This window comes from Notolepis coatsorum (genome assembly GCF_963971535.1).
Source record: "Notolepis coatsorum genome assembly, chromosome: 4".
NCBI classification, from domain to species: domain Eukaryota; kingdom Metazoa; phylum Chordata; class Actinopteri; order Aulopiformes; family Paralepididae; genus Notolepis; species Notolepis coatsorum.
This window is the reverse complement of record NC_140168.1, coordinates 69,233,836-69,257,011: the sequence shown is the minus strand read 5'-3', so window position 1 is coordinate 69,257,011 and position 23,176 is coordinate 69,233,836. Positions and strand designations below refer to the sequence as shown.

Below are 23,176 nucleotides of genomic sequence, written 5' to 3'. Positions count from 1 at the left end.
CTGATGAAGAAGACATGCTGAACCTCAAAGCCACAAAACAACACTCTAAGTGCCATTTCCAGACTGTATTGGACACTAGCCCCTTACGTGACTGCGATCTGCAAGCCTGGCTTGCAGATCGCAGTCAGCCTGGCTTGCAGATCGCAGTCACGTAAGGGGCTAATTGGACACAAGTCTACTGGCTTAATGTAGCATGAAACATATATCCACAGACCTCCACTGTCTGATTTCTATGTACTTTTAAACAAGTATGTACAGTATATACTGATCTTGAACAGTTTTCCTATGACACATATTACAGGCTATGGGTACTGAGTATCATGCAAAAGAGCATATGTATCGATAGACAGGGTTATGTGAATGAAGTGATTATGGACATTGATGGGACGGGAGTGGAACTTTGTACAAGCCCTTTGGGGTTCGTTCCCTCCTAGCACTGTTTTTAAATAATGTGTTAAATAAATAAATAAACTAAAACTAAACTAAACTCTTGAGTGCAGATAAAACCCTGTTAAATAGTCGTGTATGTATATTAAGTGACATGGACATTCACACATGGTTAGTCTATCATAGAGTAATGAAACATACTCGCACGTCTCCAGAATATACAAAGAAACACATTAAAGTTAAAAGATTCTGAAGAAAAAAACTAGGCCAAAAAGTAGGAGCCCTCCTATTATCTTTTCATGACGTCAGTCGGGGGCCCTCACATCCTCCATTGTCCTTCACGGTTTCACATCGTGGACCTTAAACGGGGCCCAGCTGCGGAAGAGGTTTTATTTTTAGAAGAGGTCCTCTTGAGAATCCCGGTGTACCGTATGTTTCATGTTTCCACCAAGCAAGTATGCCTGTACAATGTCTGATAGGCTATGTTCACACTGAAAGCCTTAGTGCTAAATTCTGATTGATTGCTCAGATCTGGCTGTTCACATTTTATATATACTGAACTGACCCGCATGCGCAAATGAACAATAAAGAAGGTGGACGTAGAAAATTGTGACAAATGTCAATCTAGTGGCGTAACAGTCGCATGAAAGTCACATGACTGTTCAGATTGAGGTGCATTGCAAAAAATCTGACCTGTATCTGATTTAGGACCACATATGAAAGTGGCCAAAAATCTGAATTGAAAAGATCAGATTCCATGTGATTTGTGCTGTTCAAAAATCCTATGAGCAAAGAAATCATATTTGGCTCACAATGACACGTTGAGTATAGTATGGGTGGGTTTAAGGGCCAGTATTTAAAAGAAATCCCATACTACAATCAACATAATACTTAATGAGAAATGCATCTTTCATTTGAACTTCACCTGGGGTGTTCTATACCAAAAATGTCTAAATACAGATTCAATACCTAAATGGTAAATAACAGTGTTAACTAACAACTCTCCACTTCTGTATTTCCCCTCCCTGGCCAATTCCCTGCAGTTGACTGCTTACTGTACAGATGGTTTCAACTTGACAACATAAACATTCTAAATGGCCCCACGTTTCCTTCTTTTGCAGTGTTTGTTATCAATAACTGATAAACAATGAGTCCAAGCTGTTATAGCAACACAATTCCATTGAAGTAATCTATACTTTTGTAATTATGCTGTACAGTATGACATTTAAATATAAGAGATTACACAGACACACATATATTATATATATATATTTTGTTATTATTAGTCTGCCATCATTTTTATAGTCAAATGATTTTAATGTCTTTTATTTTTGAAAACCCCGGACCGGAAGTATTATTGTTGCTTCCGAAATACCCAGAGTCGTACTCAGCGCTTTGCTAGTGTCCCGAACATGTCTGACATAATGCTACAGTCTCTCAGGTCGTTAGTCAACGAACGACTAGCTGCGGCTGCAGAAGACATTTTGGGGGTGTTTGAAATAAGTGTAGCCAATTACGTAGAGGAGGTTTTCCATTGTAAGAAAGAAATCAACCGACAGAAGAAGTTGCTGGACACTGTTCTGCTACCAGGAACCAGGCTACACAGATCAGGTTTGTAAACCAAACAGTTCCCTGTAATCTTCAGAGAAGCCTATACTGCGCCCACGATTAATCCACGATATATAGTCCATGGGCCCGACCAGATAATCGGTACCACTCAAGGTGACAAAACGTACATATAATTTAGTTTAAAGATCTATGTCTGTAGATTATGGTATGATAGGCCGACACCTGAGTGGTAGCTGTATCATACTAGTTATCAGCTCATGAAGTATTCCCACCCCCTCAGGTCAGTTCACATCAATATGAATTGAAAATGGGGGACCCTGATGTAAACAAGACAAACGTCTTTCTCTGGTCTGCATCCCCTTAACAATAGTGTGTATTGAGCCGTACTGTAATTTGTACCCATTCTGCAATCTGTTAAATAAAGTTTTCATTCATTCATTCATTCAATTGCATTTCAGAGATGCTGGTGCATATCCTGCTTTAGACTCACTTAGACAGACTGACTCAGGACACCTGTCAATGTTTCACAATATTGTCGTAATGTCTTTGGTATCATTTTAAATGGGACTATGTCAACTTTCATTCAAGCTAAGATGTGAATAAATAAATATAAACCCTAATAAACTAACCTTACTGTACACTAATATACTAACCTACACTGTAGCACTCAACACTTTGATGTACATTTTTACTCAGCTGATGAGTTGTGCCCTTCCTGATGACTTGTTGTACAGAACTTGTAAGTCGCTTTGGATAAAAGCGTCAGCTAAATGTAATGTAAATGTGAATCTTTCTGACCAATATAGAGGTCACTGGAGCTCGTTAGACCGTCAGAAACACAAATTTTTACACTTTTTGCCTAAACGACATACTATTTTTTTTAAAGCCCTGTGTCATCTAGGAGCAACAGGGACACAACATATAAAATGTCTGAAGCATGTGGCGGATGCCACCCTGCCTGAGACAGATCAATTTAGTCTTCAACCACTCATTTCAACATTTCTTTGAGTTGCTACGGTTTTGACTTATATGGTGGATAGTTATCTACTGTATCTTTATGTTTGCTATTCATATTATTTTCTCCCTCCCTCCAGACCCCCAACAGCTCTCTGTCTGTGAAGAGGAGGTTCCCCCTGAGCAGCAGGAGAGGAGGCCCAGTCTGGTTCAGGAGGAGCCAGAGCTCCTACAGATTAAAGAGGAACAGGAGGAACTCTGGACCAGTCAGGAGGGAGAGCAGCTTCAAGGTCTGGAGGAGGCTGACATCATAAAGTTAACATCCACTCCTGTCCCTGTGAAGAGTGAACATGATGAAGAGAAACCTCACTCCTCATGGTTTAAACAAACCCAGACTGAGCCTCTAGCCAGCACCTCAACTGAACAGATGAAAACAGAACCTGATGGGGAGGACTATGGAGTATCAGAACCAGCCAGTAACTTAGATCCAGATGGTGATTTAGAACCAACTAGAGATCGCCGGCCCCTTTCTTCAGACTGTTCTGGAACTGAGACGGATGACAGTGGTTTAAACACATTGAAATCAAAGAAGACACAGAAAAACAAAGGACAAGGTTTGTGCATCAGTAACAAGTTCATCCCATGAGCTGATTTTCTACTGCATAAATGAGGGTATTCTCCAGACATCTCGCTGGTTCACAATAAGAGCTCCTCAACAGTGTCTGTGACTATGTTGATGTGGTTCAAATGTAACGTGAAAATACATCAGTAATAGTAACTAAGAAAATAAAATACATAAATGACTGAATAAACATAATCAACTGTTCTATTAAGTACAGTAAATGTATGGAAAACGTTATGACTACAGGCCGATGTAGTGAGATGGGGGCACCATAACAGGAACTATATAGCTATATTGGTAGGAAGGTTAGCTCTAAATGTGTGAAAAACGGTCACCTACATCTAAATTAAAGCTTTTTTGGCAGCTTTTTAATGATCTGAGTGGAGGTGTGCGATTTCAGCTATTATTTTGGGAATAAAGTCAGAAACCGGTGAGATTAGAGAACAGCCAAATGACAACAGCTAGCGTTACCAAATATACTACAATAAGGAAAGATAACATTCAAAGCAGCGCCAATGGGGTTGCACTGGCTCTATCGTTAACACTGAGATCCATAAATATAAAACGGTAGATGCAATGTGTCATAATCAATTGACATTCAGGAATGGGACCATATGGCAGCTATACCTGGGTCCAGTGTTAAACTAGCTGTAATTGGAATCAATGGTGAAATAGGCATATGTTGTCTTTATAATTTGTATGTTTTATGTCCGATTATCACGTGTCTTCCTCACAATGGAATTTATGAATAGTGTAATACAGACGGGACACACCAGAACATACAAACTTGTTCAAATAAATTATGATAAATCATGAGTGTATGCTCCATTCAGCAGTCCCTCGTTGAGAAGGACCCTCGATAATAACAAGTGACATGCTCTGTTTTCTAGTTGTCCTGTCCAGCGATGATGATGAGGCAGATAACGCCAGAACAGGGAGTGTTTCCCCTCGACCTGCAGACTCTGCCCACTCCTCAGCAGCGCCCTCTTGGGGCAGAGTGGAGGCAGCGGTGACGTCTGAAGACGTCGACACAAATATCCCATTAACCAGGAAACGCTGCATGACAGTTCAGGTATGTTTGTTATGGCTAGTGGTAGCAGTGCAGAAGGCTCTATGCCAGGGCTGCCCAAACTACGGCATGGGGGCCAAATCTGTCCATTCTTGTTATCCCTCTGGAACTCTTTGGAGGGCCAAGATAATCTCCTTAGTCTATTATGATTTAGTTTAATTATGTTTTAGAATTTTCAGTGACAATGCATATTACTAACACATATTGAGGAATATAGATCTATGAATAGATCTGTGAATTAAATTGTCATAGTACATTGAATTTAGTCTCATGTACTTGTTTTATTCTATCAGACTGCTTGAGGACTCAATTCCCTGAAATCAGACAGAGTTCTATGGCCTAAAAGCATATTTAATTAAATTTATTTTCAAACCTTTATTTAAATTGGTTCAATCCTGTTAATTAACCCCTGTATAGGAGGTAACAATCCGATCGAAAATCCGATCGTTAGAAAAAGCTTGGTTTATGTGGTAAAAGTAAGCCACTGTGATCGTTAGAGAAACATGTCTCAGGTTCGGTAAAATAGACATAGCCATAGGATCCTTTTCTCATCAACACCTGTCTCTCCCTCAGTGGCGGCTGGTGAAAATTATTCTAGGTGGGGCGGTGCCATATTCAATCAGTTTCAGTAACTAAAGCTTGTGACTGCAACTTGTTCCTGTTTGCGGACGACTCAGCCCTGCTGGTCTCTGACAAGAACAAGTTACAGGTTGAAAAAACCCTCAGCTCGGAACTAGGCAGAATCTGCATATGGCTCGCTGATAACAAACTATCATTACACATGGGCAAAACAGAGTCCATTCTCTTCGGTTCAAATAACAAACTCAGCAAGACCGACGGCTTCTCAGTTACAGTGGGTGACAATATTGTCACAAGGAAAGATGAAATTACCTACCTGGGGTCCATCCTAGAGGCTAATCTCTCCTGTGACAAAATGGCATCCAATGTAATAAAAAAAGTCAACCAACGAACTCGATTCTTGTACCGGATCTCCTCTCTGGTAAACAAGAACACCCTGAAGACTCTGGCAGGAGCACTCATTCAGGGGTACTACGACTATGCTTGCACCTCATGGTACCAAAGCACCTCAAAGGCGCTAAAAACAAAATTACAAACATCTCAAAACAAACTGGTCAGACTACTGCTTGACCTTACTCCTAGAACCCACCTCACCCCTGCCCACTTCGACAACCTAGGATGGCTTAGAGTAGACGACAGAGTACAACAACTTGCAATGGGCCTGGTCTACAAGATACACTACACGACCAAGGTACCCATGTACATGTCAAAATACTTCCCAAAGGTCAGTGAATACCACGATCACAACACCAGAGGGAGCTCCACAAATCATGTCAAACCCAGATTCGGCTCAAATAAGGGACTAAACACGTTTCGCAATTATGCCACATCAATGTGGAACGCCCTACCCAAAGCTGTAAAGGAATGTGGATCACTACCCACTTTCAAAACCTCTCTCAAGGGACACCTACGGGAGACTGCAATTCAACACTGGCCCCTGTAAATATCCTAACCCAATCATTCCAACCCCCTCCAATGTACAGTCATTTACCTAGTATGGTTTTGTCAATAGTTCAATGTACAATTGTGTTTGTTTGTACAGTGTCTCCTCCCCCCCCCCCTCAATGTACAGTGTTACTTGTTTATACAGTATGCCCCCCGCCCCCCCCCCCAACCACCTCCAATGTAAATTACCCAGTATGGTTGTCAATATCCCAATGTACCCAACCCCCCCCACCCAACCTCCAATGTACAGTTTCTACGTCAAATGTATATACTCCCTTTTCTTGACTCCTTCTGTATCACAAACAGTACTGTATTTGCAAATCTGGTATGTCATAAATGTATAGATGTAGCAGTACTGACTATCTGTATGTCATGTATGTCATATATGTCTATATGAATTGAAAATGGGGGACCCTGATGGAAACAAGACAAACGTCTTTCTCAGGTCTGCATCCCCTTAACAATTGTATGTATTGAGCCGTACTGTATTGTACCCATTCTGCAATCTGTTAAATAAAGTTTTCATTCATTCATTCATTCACAGAACAGTATATATTGAGGCTGAGACTCACTTTTTTTGCTGCCGGTAGAACATCATGTACCAATTGGAAGAGCTGTCGCGTGTTGCGCTAACCCTTTGAGAAGCTTTGTGGTCCGGGCTTGAACTTTCCATAAATGTGTCCATATAAATCCATTTAGTTAGATCCAACACTGTCTGAATGCATCTTGTGATTATTACGACAACTGTAAAACTGTCTCGTCTTGAGTCCCTGCGTCGATCATTGTTGTCGTCATCAGTCCGTGCACCCCCTGGCCCTAACACACCAACTGCTTGGGGCGCTAGAAAAAGCGCCCTTCAGGCATCATATTTGAAGATGCTGATTGGCTACATTTAGTTGCTAGGTGCATTTATGTTGCCCTTTGCATTTTTCAATTGGCTGCGTTGCGCACTGATGCCCAGTCAGTGGGGCGATATTTCTACTATTATAGTAAAATCCAAAACCACTTTCCACCTGGTGCACCCTTACCGCCCTCTATGGACCAGCCGCCGCCACTGCTCTCCCTGTAGGTGAAGCCGATGCTAAATAAAGTCACCACAGACACTAAAGTTAAACTGAGTAAAACATAAACCAGTTTAAAAGAATGTAAAAAAATTAATAAAAGGAATATTGGAAAGGTATAAGGAGGAGGGAGAACATGACGTTTGGCATTAAAAGGAATATGTTATATAGAATATGTATTAACTAGTCAGACTCATGTATGTCTTGTTGAGATGTCGGGGGAATATGGGAAACAGAGCAATGTTACATATTGTATGTATAGCAATTGATGGTCAGGGTGTGGAGAATAGAAATTCACAAGCTTAGATTCTTCCATCCCCCTTTTCAAACCATTAAGTGTTGTCTATTGTATTTGTATTGTTTTGTGGTGGTTATTGTACTGTTTTGTGGTTGTCTTGTATTGTATAGGTTGCATGTTTTGAAATAAATAAATGAAACTGAAAGTTACCGAAGTTTAACCTGTGTGTGTTGAGAGATGTGTCTCTCATGATGTGTACAATGCAAACGAGGCCTGCATGTGCAATCTAGATTAGAAATGTAACATAGTAACAAGTGTACAGAACTGCAGACAAACGAGCCTCAAATGTATCTTTCCATCTTGCAGTTTGGACAAAATGTCCCCCTGCTGTTTTCACCCATGGAGAAGAAACCCAAAGTGGCACCCAAAGAGTGTGAGAGCATAATTCTCGAGTGTCGGAGCGTAAGACTCGGGTCTCTGGGCAGAATCCAGACCCCTGTCATTGTGAGTACTTTGATCTCTCATTTATTAATAAATTCAGACTCCCATTTAAATCTGTTTATGAAAGGGCTTAAGAGTGAAAGCAGCAGCATGTCTATGAATTACATCTCCATAATACAAGACTGATAAGAAAACTGCTTCAACGATCCTCTTCCTACTAATCATAGGGAAGCTGGTTCTGTGTCTGTACAAGAAGCCATTTTCCCTTCATTTACTATAGTCTATAAGTCTATATGGTATTTAAATGTCTCATTATATTCTATAACTCTCCCAATGTTAGCCCATTCACAGTGGATATATGCAGATTATTGTAATCAATTATATTAAACAGCTGTTTAACACAAATGTTTTATTTGCATTCAGTACCAGTTTCATATTAATAAGTGCATCTTGCAGTCAGAGCACTAGATGAAAGTTGCTCCTTCTCAATGGCTAGTTGTACAGAATCAGCAATATAATACACAATAGTGTCATCATCATAAAGATGTATTTGACAACCACTTAAAGTTGAGACAAATAGCATTAATATAAAAAGGTAAATGGGACAGGACCCAGAATTTATTTGATGGTTTAATTTTTGTCAAATAAATTACCAACAAAGACGCAGTCTTTTTTAATGAATGAGTAGTCTTCACAATCACAATAATAACTCTACATTCCAACCATCACTGATATAGATAGTTTAGTCAGTAACATGGGTCTCTCAGTCCCTCCGTACTAAAACTCCACACTGCAAATATGATCTGACAGAAATAAGAAATAAAAACTAGTTTTAAGCAAAAATGGGCTTGAAACAAGTCAAATAATCTGCCAATGCAGTAAGCAAATTGGCTTGGCAAGATCTCTTGAAATAGGTAAAAATATATATGGTTATTTCTCTTGATTGGATAAAGTGGGTACGGGATACCAGAACATTTATTTTGTGATTACTGTAGACCGAACGATATCAGTGATGGCTGTCAGAATGTAGAGCTATTTAACACTTATTTGAACAAAGAAATACCACTTACAACACCTTTTTTATTAAGTTAGGCAAATCTCTTTTTGTTCCGATATTAAACACTCATAAAAATAAATAGTTTTGTTTTTATTAGAATTTACTGCCTTCCTACATTTTGCAGGATTTGAGTAGGAGCTAGTTAACACTTTGGGTGCCGAGAACCGTCTTTAGACGTCTTTGCTGGCCATGCTAAAGTTGCCGGAGGACGCGTTACGTCGTCCTTATATCAATATTTCAAAAATCTGCGATCGGATTCATATGTCCCCTCCGCTGGCCTGAGATCCACCAGCAGGACCCACTGAGCTCTCTGGCGGTTCAGGAGCGCCATCTAGTGGCCGATCGGCGCAATCGCCAAACAGGATGTGCCATAGAGGTTGTGCTAGACGTCCGTAGTACTTCCGGGCGCTCGCTATAGGTCATGGGACTCTGGCTCGTCACGCTACACAGTGATCGATTGGCAATAACTCGATAAACAACATGATTTGGACGTATATGCCATTATACAAGCTGGAGATGGACCGGGTAAAAATATATCCCATAATGATAAGATTTCTACTCTACGATGATCGCCCAACGGCGCGCGGAGACTGGGGTGAGTTTCAGCGTGTAACGCTACCGTCTTCGATACTAACTGCTATTATCAACATTTGACCCACATTAGATGATTGGTATAACGCTGCCCACGGAATTATAAACGCCCCCTCGCCCATCCGGTCAACATCAGATGACATGTAGTAACTTCTAGAAGTACGTCTAGTTGGAATTTTTTATATCGTGCTGATTGCCATCAAACTGTATTTCATCATCAATATAATGCATTTGGGGCTATATATCACGTTCTGGAGAAAGCTGCAGAAAGAGATGAAAACATACTTATACATTAGACCATACTTTACTATGAATATGTGAATGAAAAAGTTTAACGTTGCTACACAATGAACAATACATATAGGACTTTGAATGGGCCCTAATAATGGCAATGTAGCAATAGAATTTAAAAAGTTATAGCCCTGCAAAGAAGGGGATTTTCTCCATAGACAAATAGCGCTGGCAATCTATGGTATATCATGAATTTAACCTTAGGCAGCCAAAGTGTTAATAACTTGCAAGTACAGTGGCTTTTGTTATAGCTCAGAAGCGGCCAGAAATGACTACACCTTATAGGCGAGTCAATATATGGTTTAACCCCAAAAAAATTGATACAAAAGGTTTTTCAATGGATTCTGGTAGTATTGGGCGTGCTAAATAACATACTAAAAGTCGACCAAAATCGACCCCTCCGAAAGCCGTCATTTCCAAGATGGCGTCCCAGATGGCGCCGGGGCGATTAAAATGGCTATATCTCAAATTAAGAAAATGGTGCAAAGGATTTCTCAACTGATTCTGGTACCTCTGGGCATGCTCACTGACATACTAAAAATCTAGGAAAATACACCTTCCAGAAAGGCTTCATTTTCAAGATGGCGTCCAAAATTGCGGCTGGCCAAGCTTAAAATGGCTATATATATGTCAATATAAAAATTATATAAATGATTTTGTCATTTGATTCTGGTACCCCAAGTACCCCTAGATATACTTAGGAACATACTAAAGTTTTAGGGAAATACACCTTCCGAAGAGGCTTAATTTTCAAAATGGTGTCCAAAATGACGACTGGGAGCTTAGAATGCCTGTATCTCAAATGGGAAAACATTTCTAAAGGATTTATAAACTGATTCTGGCACCTCTATACATTAATAACGAGCAAAATATCTAGCTAAATATATCTGCTAGGAATGCATCATTTGCATCATCAAAATGGCTGCCTGTAGCTTATTTTGGCTAAAATTAAAATTGGTTATTATATTCAACCTAGAAAGCTGGCTTTGGTGTTGAACACAAAATAAATGACCCACTTATTGTGGTCTTTAGGCCTACTCATCATCATCTTCAGGATCCTCTGGGAGAAACTTGTTATGTGGATTGTCACATTCATGAAGTTAACATGGTCCACAGACAGTAGTACAAGGTAGTCCATATTTTCTGCATGAGCAGCGAAGTGTCTTGCAGGCAGTGGTACAGTTACAATGAATGACCTTCAAGAGACTGTCTGGAGCAGCATTCATTGTTGACATGAGTGGGACAAATCTATTGTCCTGCAGGTTCCAGCCCCAGTCTAGAGCATCTATACCATCATCTGTTCCCATCCAGACCATGACCTGGTAGTATGCTCTACGACAGTGGAATTTGGTAGCAGATTCAGTTGGTGGTAGACGTTCAGGCGTTACCGTTGATGAAGCTGAGACAACCTTCTTGCTGAAAATGTTATATCTAATTTTTGCAAGCGAATCTGTGCACTTTCCACCAAAAAAGACAGCCATTGCTTGGCACCCAAGGTCATCAATCACATCTGTTGTCTGGTTTGGTACAGTGAATGCATTGGCACAAGCCTGAAGGACAGGATCCCCTTTTACAAGTTTTTGGAATGCTGTCTTTTTGCCAACTCCGAAGATCCGGGAAGTTGTGTCACAGCCAGTCACAGCATGGATGAACAGCAACTGAGAACACACATCCTGTCCGAGTACTTCTTTCAAATGGTTTATGGCGTACACTTTAAAACTGCCATCAGCTTTCGACTTGTCTGATCTGAAATAAAGGCCCTTGCTATCTCTCTGTGCATAGTAAAGAAGTAAGACGAGGAGATCAGTATCTTCTCCAATCAGCGTCGTGGTGTGAAGAAGAGATGATCCCACTGCGGCCCTTACTATGTCTACATCAGCATCTCCAAGTGAATTGACCACAGTGCAATCCCGTTCTTTCAGTTCATCACTTATCATGTGGATCAGTTTCTGTTTATTCAGATCTCTTGACAGGAACTCCTCCTTCTTTTTTTTTAAACTTTTTTGACCAGTCACCTGGTTCTTTTTAGCGTTTATCGCTTTTTCTTCTCATTCATACTTGGTCAAGTTCGACCGACAGAAGTAGACTGAAAGGGTTCAGATGGGGGGGGGGTAGACACTCTGGGAAAGGCACGGCTGCCGTCCGGGATTCGAACGCGCTCAGCCCCAGATCCGCGCGAGCGCGGTTGTCCACGGCGCTGAAATAGCACTCGCGGTACGTGGTGAGCTACTGGAGCTCCCCTGGAACTCCTCCTTCTTACCTGAGATCTCAGCAGTGAAGTTGACAATGGGATGAATATTGTTTCCTCTTCTTTGATGTGTGTTGTCTTTAATGGATGGCCCATCCTCATAGCCATCAAACACAATGGTTGTAGCTGAGCCATAATGTTGGATGGTGAAGTCTGCATATGACTGTGCAATTTTACCATAGCTTTGTCCGTGCTTCCATTGTATTCGGTGAAGGAGTGAACCACCATCAAGAACATAATGCTCCGTTTCTGGTACAGAATCTAGGATTGCATCACTTGCATGATCACAGATCGCGTGCGCTAGTTGTGGTTTATCAGCTTTGTGGAAGACGTTTCCGGCTTCAAAGAGGGCAGGAGGGAAAGGACTGAGTTCGTAACGCATAACCTCCTCCAATGACAGCTCTCCAGTTTGGGAGACAATAAGGAAACGTTGAAAAAGAAGTGCAGAATCAATTATTCGATCAGGAGCAACCTTGATAGACGATTTTTGTCCAAGGTTTATGGCTTTATCCTTTCTACTAAATGAAAATGTGAATGCCGGCTGTCCGATCATTTTGTGCATGATGTTGCGTCCAACAGAGTCATCATGCACGTTCACTCCATCCTCAGCGACAACACCTGTAACAACATTCCTTAAAGAAGAGTCTGGAGAGAAAGGTGAACATATAGCAAGTTTTGAAGTGATCTTCTCCAGGTCAGCAGCATCCCTTTTCATCCTTGCCTCTGTTGAATCCTTGTGCTGTTCTGATGTTGTGTATGTCTGGTTTGAGAACTCCTGCATTGCGGTGTTATACTCTGATGTTATGCCCTTTGACATTGTCCAAAGGGATCTCTGATTGTCGGTCATTCCACTTCCATGTGTCATCCCTCCTGTAGTCTTCAATGACCTCATCAATGTTGTTTCGATTACAAGATCTGAGCTGAGGCCTGCCCATGATTGGCTGCTGCGACGGATAACATGAAAACCCTTTTCAAATTGTCTGAAGACATCTGGGTGGTTGATGTGAAGCTGACTCATCTCTTGGACATAAAAGTGTGCCGATTTCAAGTAATTGTAATGCCCAGCCGCAGCGAATATCGGCATGCATTCAGAAACAGCGCGTAGGTGCAAAAGCCAGGAACCTGTGCGATCTGCTGTTATCAGTGCCCTAGCAACTTCTAACATGTGTTGGTAATTTAGCCACAACTGACTAGTTTTGGATCTAGCACACAGTTCCATCTTCCTTTTTCCCAGCTCTTCATTTATTGTAATGAGGGTCTCTGATGTGAACACTGTTTCCAATGGCATTTCACCCTTAACTATTGAGGTATACATTGCTTCAGACTGTTCAACCATTGCTGCAAATTCATGACTATCATCTACCATTTCTGATATTATCATGCGGTTAAGACATTTGTCAACCAGAAGATGGCCACGGAATGCTCTCTGAACTGATTTGCCTGTTATCATATGGGCTACTGAGTTCTCCCCATAGACTACCCCTAGAATGTCCTTAAGTCCTGTACCGTCCATCAGTGTACCAATTGCTCCTAGCAAATTCATAAATGTGTGAAATCCTCCTAGGAGCAGGACAAAGGACTTGAGGTGACTGCACTGTGGTGAATCTAGGATTATCTCTGCTGCTTTCCAATATAGGGGTTGGTCAAATGTAACTACTGGGGCAAGGTGGTGTTTGGATGCCAGACCACAAATGAACTCCAGTGTTGACAGAATGCATGTTTTGTCTCCGGAGTACATGTCTATCATTGGTAAGTATCTCACTGAAGACTGCCCTGGATGTTCATCTCCCTTATGAATAATGTGCATCATCCCCTGCCAACCAGGTGCAGGCTGTTTGAAATTGAACGATAACTCCCAAAGCAGATCAACCATCTTGTTACATTCTGCGAGTCTTGGAAGTTCTTTAAATGTGGTGTCTCTGCAAAAGTGTTTGGCAAAGTGATAATCTATTATCACAACTTTTGACCTCTGCACAAGATTCAGTTCATTAATTCTGAACCTCGGAATCCTTTGGTCTGTCTTCTGTCCTGGTGTCAAGGCAGCTATCATGCCCATCCCATGAAATGTCCCTTTCCCATCAATTGTTAGAATATTATGATCTACATTGTCTGCAGCAAATAAGACGGTCGTGTTCAACACATCAATATCCTTACCAAGCATGTTTGGTGCAGTACAATTTGCAGCATTCATTTCAAACCTCTGCAGTTCAGAATAGGAAGAGCAGAATCCCATCTTATTCAGCATATCTACAATGAACCGAGACCGGTTTAAGTGGTGCATTTGCACTGCTAGGCCAATTTTTTTTAGTAAGCTATTTATATTTGTATAGTCATTTTAAGCTCCTGGGCGCCAGTTTGGACGCCATCTTGAAAATGATGCCTTTCCGGAAGGTGTATTTTCCTAGATTTTTAGTATGTTCACAAGCATGTCTAGAGGTACCAGAATCAAGTGAAAAATCATAGTTATATATTTTTTTCTATTGAGATATATAGCCATTTTAAGCTTGGTCTGCCGCCATTTTGGACGCCATCTTGAAAATTAAGCCTTTCTGGAAGGTGTATTTTCCTAGATTTTTAGTATGTTAGTGAACATGCCCAGAGGTACCAGAATCAGTTGAGAAATCCTTTGCACCATATTCTCAATTTGAGATATAGCCATATTAATATCTCCACCGCCATCTGGGACGCCATCTTGGAAATGGCGGCTTTCGGGGGGGTCGATTTTGGTCGACTTTTAGTATGTTATTTAGCATGCCCAATACTATCGGAATCCATCGAAAAACCTTTTGTATCAATTTTCTTTGGGTTAAGTGCTTTTTTTTCATAGATTGACTCGCCTATTAATACTTTTGCTGAACTGGGTCCTGGAGACCACATGCGTGGACGTTACACTGCCATCTAGTGGTAACATAATGGTAAACCACGTTACAGGGAAAATTCAAGATGGCGACGAAAACACCTGAAGATTCAGTTGGATGCTCCAGACCCAACCGTCGATCAGGTAAAAAAAAACGAATAAAATGTCATGGTTGTTTCTCGTTCAGTTATGCATAATAGTGTTTGATATGACGTGCAGATTTGATAATGGTTAGTAACAGTAACCACCTACTATGCTGCTAAACATGATGTCCACATATGTGGACAGTCGATCTTATTTTAGTTTTTGTTATTCAAAATGTACAAATGTTAGCAAAAAGATTTATGAAAACGTAGTTTTGGAAGATTTGGGCAGAAAACAATAGTTTACAATAATATAAACAGATATTGCATGTGTTATGAATAAATCAACATGGATTTTTATTTAATCTTTCTCATGATTTTATTTCCAGAGCACAATTCTCTGTCAAGAACAGAGTTGATACTGGGGGAAATTGTTGGGGACAACTCAGAGGTGGAAGATCTGTCTGACATCGATGATCCTGTGGCAGATGTTGATTATCTGCCCCCACAAAAAAAGCCAAGCAGCGATGAGGACAGTAGTGGGGATGAGGACCCCGTTCCACAGCCCACTGAGGCCAGCGGGGGACGCAAACGTCTCGGTGAGCCATGACCCAGTGGTTGTTTATTGTTAGTCTATTTAGCATGAACAGCACACTAACATTGGAATTGCAATATACTTACTGTATGCACAATAACCAGATACACTGTGTTCAGTGTTTGTAGCAAGATGCTAATTTACAACACCTGTCTACAGGTTATCGTTCAGACTGTGATGTTGCCAGAGCTCCTAGACGTCAGGCTCGACAGGTTGAGGCTGATGGCTCAAACGATGGCCCTGAAGAGCAGACACCAGGACCAAGCTGTCCAGGACAGCCCAAACAAGGTACTTGCTATTACTTTGTTATCCACCAATACACCTCAGTGAATTCCATGTATGTGTAAACTTACTGCAATAAGGACTATTTTCATTTTGATTCTGGTTCTGCAGGACGTGGAATGCACTGGAAGCCTACTCCATTGATGCCAAACCTAGCCCAGTTTGAGCCTGAGGAGGAAACCGACCATGACAGAGGAGGATGGACCCCACTGGACTATGTGGAACAGTATATTGACAAAGATATAATGACACTGATTGTACACTGCTCTAACACTACGTCACTGGCTAAGGATAGGAACCCACTCAAGACGTCAGTTGATGAGATTTACCATTTCTTTGGTGCCTCAATTTTGATGTCCTGCATCCGGTACCCACAAATCAGGATGTACTGGTCCAATGCCTTACAATTCCCTGCCATCATTGAAAGATTTACACGTGACAGATATTTCAGACTAAGGCGATCACTAAAAGTGCTCATTGATGATGACATTCCAGAAGACCTGAGGGAGTGTGACAAATTCTGGAAGGTGAGGCCTTTTCTGGATCGCATTCTGAAAGGCTGCAGGTCTCAGGCTCGACCCGATTGCGTGTCCATTGATGAGCAGATGATTCCATTCACAGGAGCCTGTCCGTCTCGACAGTATCTGCCAATGAAGCCAAATCCAGTTGGCATGAAGAACTTTGTTTGCGCTTCAGCAGAAGGCATTGTGCTGGACTTTGACGTGTATCAAGGTGCAGATGCACTGATCGCCCAGGTCCAGGAACCAGAGGGACAGGGTCTGGGAAGCTTGGTCATCGATCGGCTGTCTCAAACTCTGCATGCTGGTACAAAAGTATACTGTGATCGGTTCTTCACAACGATCAAATGTGTGGCTCGAATGATGGAGAAGCAGGTGTACCTGACTGGTAGAATTATGAAGAATCGGGTTGCCGAAGCCCTGGAGAAGTTACCAAGTGACAAAAGAATGAAAGAGCAGGGAAGAGGTACCTCAGCACAAGTTACCGCTGAAGAAGGGACAATGTGTGTGGTGAAGTGGTATGACAACAAACCAGTACTGATGCTGTCTGCTGTTCATGCTACACAGCCAGAAGACACCTGCCAGCGATGGGACAAGAAGCAGAAACGATATGTGACTATCACAAGACCAAGTATCATCCGTGAATATAACTCTAAGATTGGTGGGGTTGACTTGGTAGACAGAATGATGACTTACTATAGAATGAGCGCCCGTACCAAGAAGTGGACTCTTCGGATGCTGTTGCACTTTACCGATCTTGCTTTAGCCAACAGCTGGCTACTGTACTGCCAAGACCACACTGTACGAGGTACACCAAGAAAGGGAGTCATGGAGTTTCTTGAGTTTCGCACGGATGTGGCTCAGGCGTTCTTGGCACAGCGTGGCAATGATGGCGACTCGGACCTTTCGGAACAAGAAGACAATGCATACCTTTTGGAGCCAGGTAAAAAACGTCCAGTGAAGGCAGTGCCCCACATCTCAGTCCGCAGGAGGGCTAATGCACATCTTCCAGAGGTGGTCAACCTGAAGAATGCAGCACGCTGCAGAGCGACAGGCTGCTCTGGGAGAACTCGAGTGCAATGTGTGACATGCAAGGTGTTCCTGTGCTTGCAATCTGGACGCAACTGTTACGCAGCCTTTCACACATAGGTGTGTATCATAGCTGTGTATAATAACTGTTCATACAGACAGCAAATGACGAGGCTTTTAGATGTTACATGTTTCCTGCAAATTTAGTTTTTCCATAGCAATGTTCAGAAATGGTTTTATATGGAACAGTGTTGACGCATTTAAAAAGATGTGATGTCTTCCCGCAACAGTTTTGCAGATACTTTGTTACACAGACCTGTTCCGATGTTACCTAACATATGTTCTGAAAGGGTGGGAATTAATATTTTCCCATTTGTTTTTGCAATGCGATGTTCAAAACATGTTCCTATATGTTATTTATAAATGAAAAAGCATTCAGGAAAACCACTGCTGTGGTTTCAGGTTGGAAATAAAGACTTTTGCACTTTGTGACACAATGGTGACAATGGAAATTCAGACCAAGTGTCCCCGTATGTGGACATCATTTTTCTCAAACTACATCATATGAAATAATTATGCTTAGTTTTTATACTAGGAAGGTCCCAATAAGCCCAAATAGCAAAAATAAATAAGAATGCATGCCAAACAAGAGTTCGGGTCTCAGGAGAGAAGTCTTATATTAACTTGCTGATACCTGTATTAAGTAAGGGATAATGTATAGCTACGAGGTCATTGTCACAAAATAATTGACCGACACAGAGTTTAGAACACAGAGGCGCCGCGCCGAGGTGTTCTAAACGCAGTGAAGGTCAATTATGTTGCGACAATGACCGAGTATAGCTATACATTATCCCGCTTATTACATGGCTAACTTACTAACAATATACCTAATTCATTTTACACCATCGACAAGACGAGATCAAATGCAGACGCAGTTGTTCTGTGGCTCCTCTGTCATCACCGGCAGCCGGCAGGTGTGTGGTCTGATTACCTGATGAGTGCAGCTGTGCATATGCTGAGCTTAGCTTTCGTGACTGTCTGCGACCAAAATGCTTGATTGTGATTGGTCAATAGCGCTGTGTTACCCGTATCAGCGGTCATTATTGCGCGTTGCCCATAGCAGCGGTCTGTTATCGAGAAATAACTGACCGCTGTCAGGGGCAACCGAGCGCTATAGACTTATAAATAATATACTAAATATAAGACTAAATAATAGACTTATAGAAGATGTGCATTAAATGCAGACCAATTCGCCTTATTCACTTCGCCGCCATATTGGTCAAGTCTGATGCAATGTGAGGCACTGTAAGTGCCTGTTCACTTCAATGCTAGAACTTAGCTATAAAAATGCCACTTCAAGAACCGAAATAGCCAAAACTGTTGGAATACACTATTGGAACTACAAGCGCATGATAACCTGACTCAGATTGTTTTTCACCACCATAGTTTTTGTGTCGTGAAATACATGGAGGTTAATTTGTCATCAAGTTTATTGAAATCCTTTGAGGTCCTGACTGGGGTGCGGCATAGGTGCTCACTCTCGCCCTTCCTCTTTTTCCTCCGCATAAACTGGACTATGAAACAGGCAACCAGCAACAGCCGAACCACCATACAGTGAAGCCTGACTGACTGAACAGCTAGAAGATTTGGATTTTGCTGATGATTTGGCACTCCTAGCAACATATCAGGAAATAAACACACAAACTAGAGAACTGCTGCTTTGCTTGGGCTCAAAATAATTTAATTGGCGACCCAATGCATGTGTGTGTGTGTGTGTGTTCCTGTGCCTTATGTGTGTGTTTACTGCATGCCAAATAAAGACATCTTCTAAGCAGGTTCTAACATGGAACTGGATAGGTCACACATTCACATTCAACTAATTCAGAACACAGCGGCCCGCCTGATCTCAACCCTACCGAAGTCAGCCCATGTCACCCCACTTCTTAGGGACCTGCACTGGCTCCATATTGCTGCACGGATCCGCTTCAAGGCCCTCGACCTGGCATACCGTGCGGCAAGGGGAACTACTCCCGCCCACCTCCGGTCAATGGTCTCTAACTACACACCCCCAAGACCCCTACGCTCTGCATCTTCTGGCCGTCTCAGACCCACTCCTATCCGAGCTCCGGGAGGCTCATCAAGGAGAAGACGCCTTTTCTCAGTCCTTGCCCCACAATGGTGGAACGAACTGCCCACCACAGTTAGGACAGCCGAAACCCGTCCAATCTTCCGCCGTCGACTAAAGATGCACTTCTTCAACCATTATCTGAAATGAAAAAAAATCATAATTATTCTAACCCTAACCAACCTTACTGTCATGCACTTACTGTTATGCACCTAATATACTAACCTACACTGTAGCACTCAACACTTTGATGAACATTGGTACTCAGCTGATAGAGTTGTGCCCTTCCTGATGACTTGTCGCACATAACTTGTAAGTCACTTTGGATAAAAGCGTCAGCTAAATGTAAATGTAAGGAGGCAGAGAGGAAGACCGAGAACCACCTGAAGAAGAATCACAGAACAGGAGATGAAGGCGGAAGGCCTGTCATGGCAACAATGGGATCAGAGGGCACAAGACTGGTGAGGATGGAGAGGTTTCATCAATGGAATATGTTCCTTAGGGAGCTTAAAGGCCTAAGTAAGTAATTGAAATGCGTTCATAGCGATCTATTAAATAACGATGGCGGCAAAGTGAATAAGGCAAATGGGATGGATCCCCAACGTATCTTTTTTTTTAAAATAAATGTTTTAAGCATAACAAGTGCAGATACAATTATAAAAAAAAAAAAGCCGAGTGCAGGAGCTTCCACACCAACGTCCTACTCCATGCTTAGTTCAACCAGAAGTCCCCCCAACTTATCTTTTTTGAGGGATGCCTGTTTATTAATGATTGATAGGAAGGTCTTGCAATGAAATAATGCACTCTGCCTGTGACTGCTGAAATATTGCCAACAGACTACTGTTTTCTCTGCTATGTTTGCATCTGTTGCCTTTAATGGGACCCATGATAAACTGTGTTCTTGCTCTCATGTCTTGCAGTTTTCCACTGATCACATCCAGCTTGAAGTAGTAGGTACAGAACACAATTCATTCAATCTCTTGTGTAAACAACTGTAGGTTGTGTTGCTATGTTGGTTCTATTGTCACGTTTTAGACTCTGATACGTGAAAGTTGTAATAAGATATTTAAAGATAAGAGATTAAACACTTTTGACGGTATTTATTATAAAAAGTGAATAAGCAAGGTATTATAAAAAGGGAATATGCAAGGTATTATAAAAAGTGAATAAGCAACGTATTATAAAAAGTGAATAAGCAAGGTACAATTGAAATCTAGTTGGTACAACGGGCCGGTCGTGTAGAAAAGAAAAACAGTCAAGTCATTGTAGTCCAGTCAGTGAAGTCCAGTCCGTCCAGCAGTTTCGTCCAGTTAGTAGAAGTCAAAGCAGAGAAGAAGGCAGAGAAGTCCCTCCTTCCCCGTCAGGGTGTTTTTTATTAGCTGCCCCAATAGTCCAGTGTGTATGTGGTCTCTGTCCTGCATGCATGTCGTGTGTCTTGGTCAGCCTGTATATCTGCCGTGCATGAGTGCGTGGTACGCACATTTATGTGCACATATGTGCGTGTGTGTGTCTGTCTGTCTTTATTGATAACGATCTGTGATTGATGGAGAGTGTGGTATTTGACCAGTACCTGACCGGGAATTTTATAATCCTTTGGGCGGTCGTATATTAGTGACTTGTGGCATTTTGTGACAATGAGTTGAATTATTTTATCTGGGCTAATCTGGTGAGATCCCTCACCAAAGGTTCTAATGGACTTAAGTGGATACACTGATTGTGATCTGGTCTGGAGGTTTGCCAGATACAGCAGTGTCCAGCGTGAAGTCAATGTGTGTTGAGTGAGAGAGTGAAGGGGGAGGTATGTGCTGTGTAGAGGAATGTATCTGTGTCTCCTACAGTGTTATGGAGAATTGCTACGTGGCCTATGTGCTGTGTCTTAATTTAGTAATTATTTATCACTATCCACAGACTTAGAATTCAAATCAAAATTGGTGATGTGTGTCGTCTGGTTCATGCAACTCAAGAGTATTGAACCAGCAATCTGAACCTGCTTCTCTGACCTTTTAGGTAACTGCTGTTCATCTTTTTAATTCTCATGCACTGTTCCTCATCTCCACTTGATGAATGAATGAATGATCATTACATTTATATAGCGTTTTTCTAGACACTCAAAGCGTTCCCCACAATGTAAGGTGGAAGTTGCCTAACCTTGCACCCAACCTTGGACTATGCAGGCTCAATGGGTGCCATCACTGGCACCAGGCACACATCACACTACACAATGGCTGAACGGCTCAGGAGACGGGGATTGATCAGCCAATTAAGGGGGGGAGGGATGATTGATGTGCTTTATTACAAGATAAAACTATTACCTGATGATTACCATGATATATAGTACCAACAGATTATCTTCTATCCATCCATTCTAACACATTGCTGTGTGTCTACCAGGGGCTGAGCACCATGCTCTGGAGAAGGTGAGACTGCGGGCCTCAGAGCTGATTAGCTGTGAATGGTGCAGCAGCAGGAAGCTGCCGGTGTTGTTCTTCCAGACCACTCAGGAGGAGTGTATGCGGCTCCGCACCCAGCTCAACATGTCTCAGGAGAGAGGTGGGCCGTGGTACGACTGTGCCGGAAACCGTGAGTACAAGGCCTCACACCCTAGAGAACACATTTATTATCCACTCCATAGGCACATTTCTGTATCTCTTGTCGTCTTTTCTTCAATTCTCTTGCCGAGTGCATCGCTGTGAAAACGACTGAAAGGAGGTCCCCTCCACTAAAAGAAAAGCTTTTTTTGGAGGCATGGCCTCGACTATAGAGATTGTTAATTGTGCAGAACTTGACACCAGAGACATCAACACAATTTTCATAATTCTGTCTCTGTACACCACCACAATGTATTTGAAATGAAACAATCAAAATGTGCTTTAATCGCAGACTTTCAGCTTTAATGTGATGGTATTTACAAATCATTACCAAATCAGGTGAACAGTGTAGGAATTACAACAATTTCTATATGTGCCTGCCTCCCTATTTTTAAGGGACCAGAAGTAATCGGACAATTGGCTGCTCAGTTGTTCCATGGCCATGTGTGTTATTCGCTCATTATTTCATTTACAAGGAGCAGATAAGTCTAGAGTTAATTTCAAGTGTAGTGTAGGAGCCAAATCCTATGATGATAAATTGTATCTGTATTGCCCCATTAGACATATAGTTTATTATGGTCTTTGTGCTTTGTGTTTATTAATATATCTTATTACATGGCGTTTTAACATTCGCAAAAATGCTTGATTGTGATTGGTCAATTATTTCTCGATAATTCACAGCTGCTACGGGCAACGCCCAATAATGACCGCTGTTAGGGGCAACAGAGCGCTATTGACTAATCACAATCAAGCATTTTGATCGCAGTCACGAAAGCTAAGCTTTACCATTATGCACAGCTGCACTACATCAGGTGTAATCAAGTCCACACACCTGCCGGCGATGACAGAGGAGCAACAGAACAACTGCGTCTGCATTTGATCTCGTCTTGTCGATGGTGTAAAATTAATTACGTATATTGTAAGTAAGTTAGCCCTGTAATAAGCGGGATAATGTATAGCTATACTCGGTCATTGTCGCAAAATAATTGACCTTCACTGCGTTTAGAACACCTCGGCTGCGCCTCTGTGTTCCAGAACGCTGTGTCG

At 41.9% G+C, this 23,176-nt stretch overlaps 1 protein-coding gene across 1 annotated transcript; it reads left to right on the top strand.

Annotated features, from left to right (window-relative positions):
• Nucleotides 1–1,799: 1,799 nt before the first annotated feature.
• On the top strand, nt 1,800–22,833 carry LOC311226546 (uncharacterized protein; the record flags this gene model as incomplete). The annotated part of the gene is made up of 7 exons (XM_084311966.1): nt 1,800–1,998; nt 3,051–3,524; nt 4,423–4,604; nt 7,791–7,928; nt 20,462–20,495; nt 21,933–22,121; nt 22,811–22,833. The coding sequence occupies 7 exons, from the start codon at nt 1,800–1,802 to the stop codon at nt 22,831–22,833; spliced, it is 1,239 nt and encodes a 412-aa protein (XP_084168092.1).
• Nucleotides 22,834–23,176: the final 343 nt, after the last annotated feature.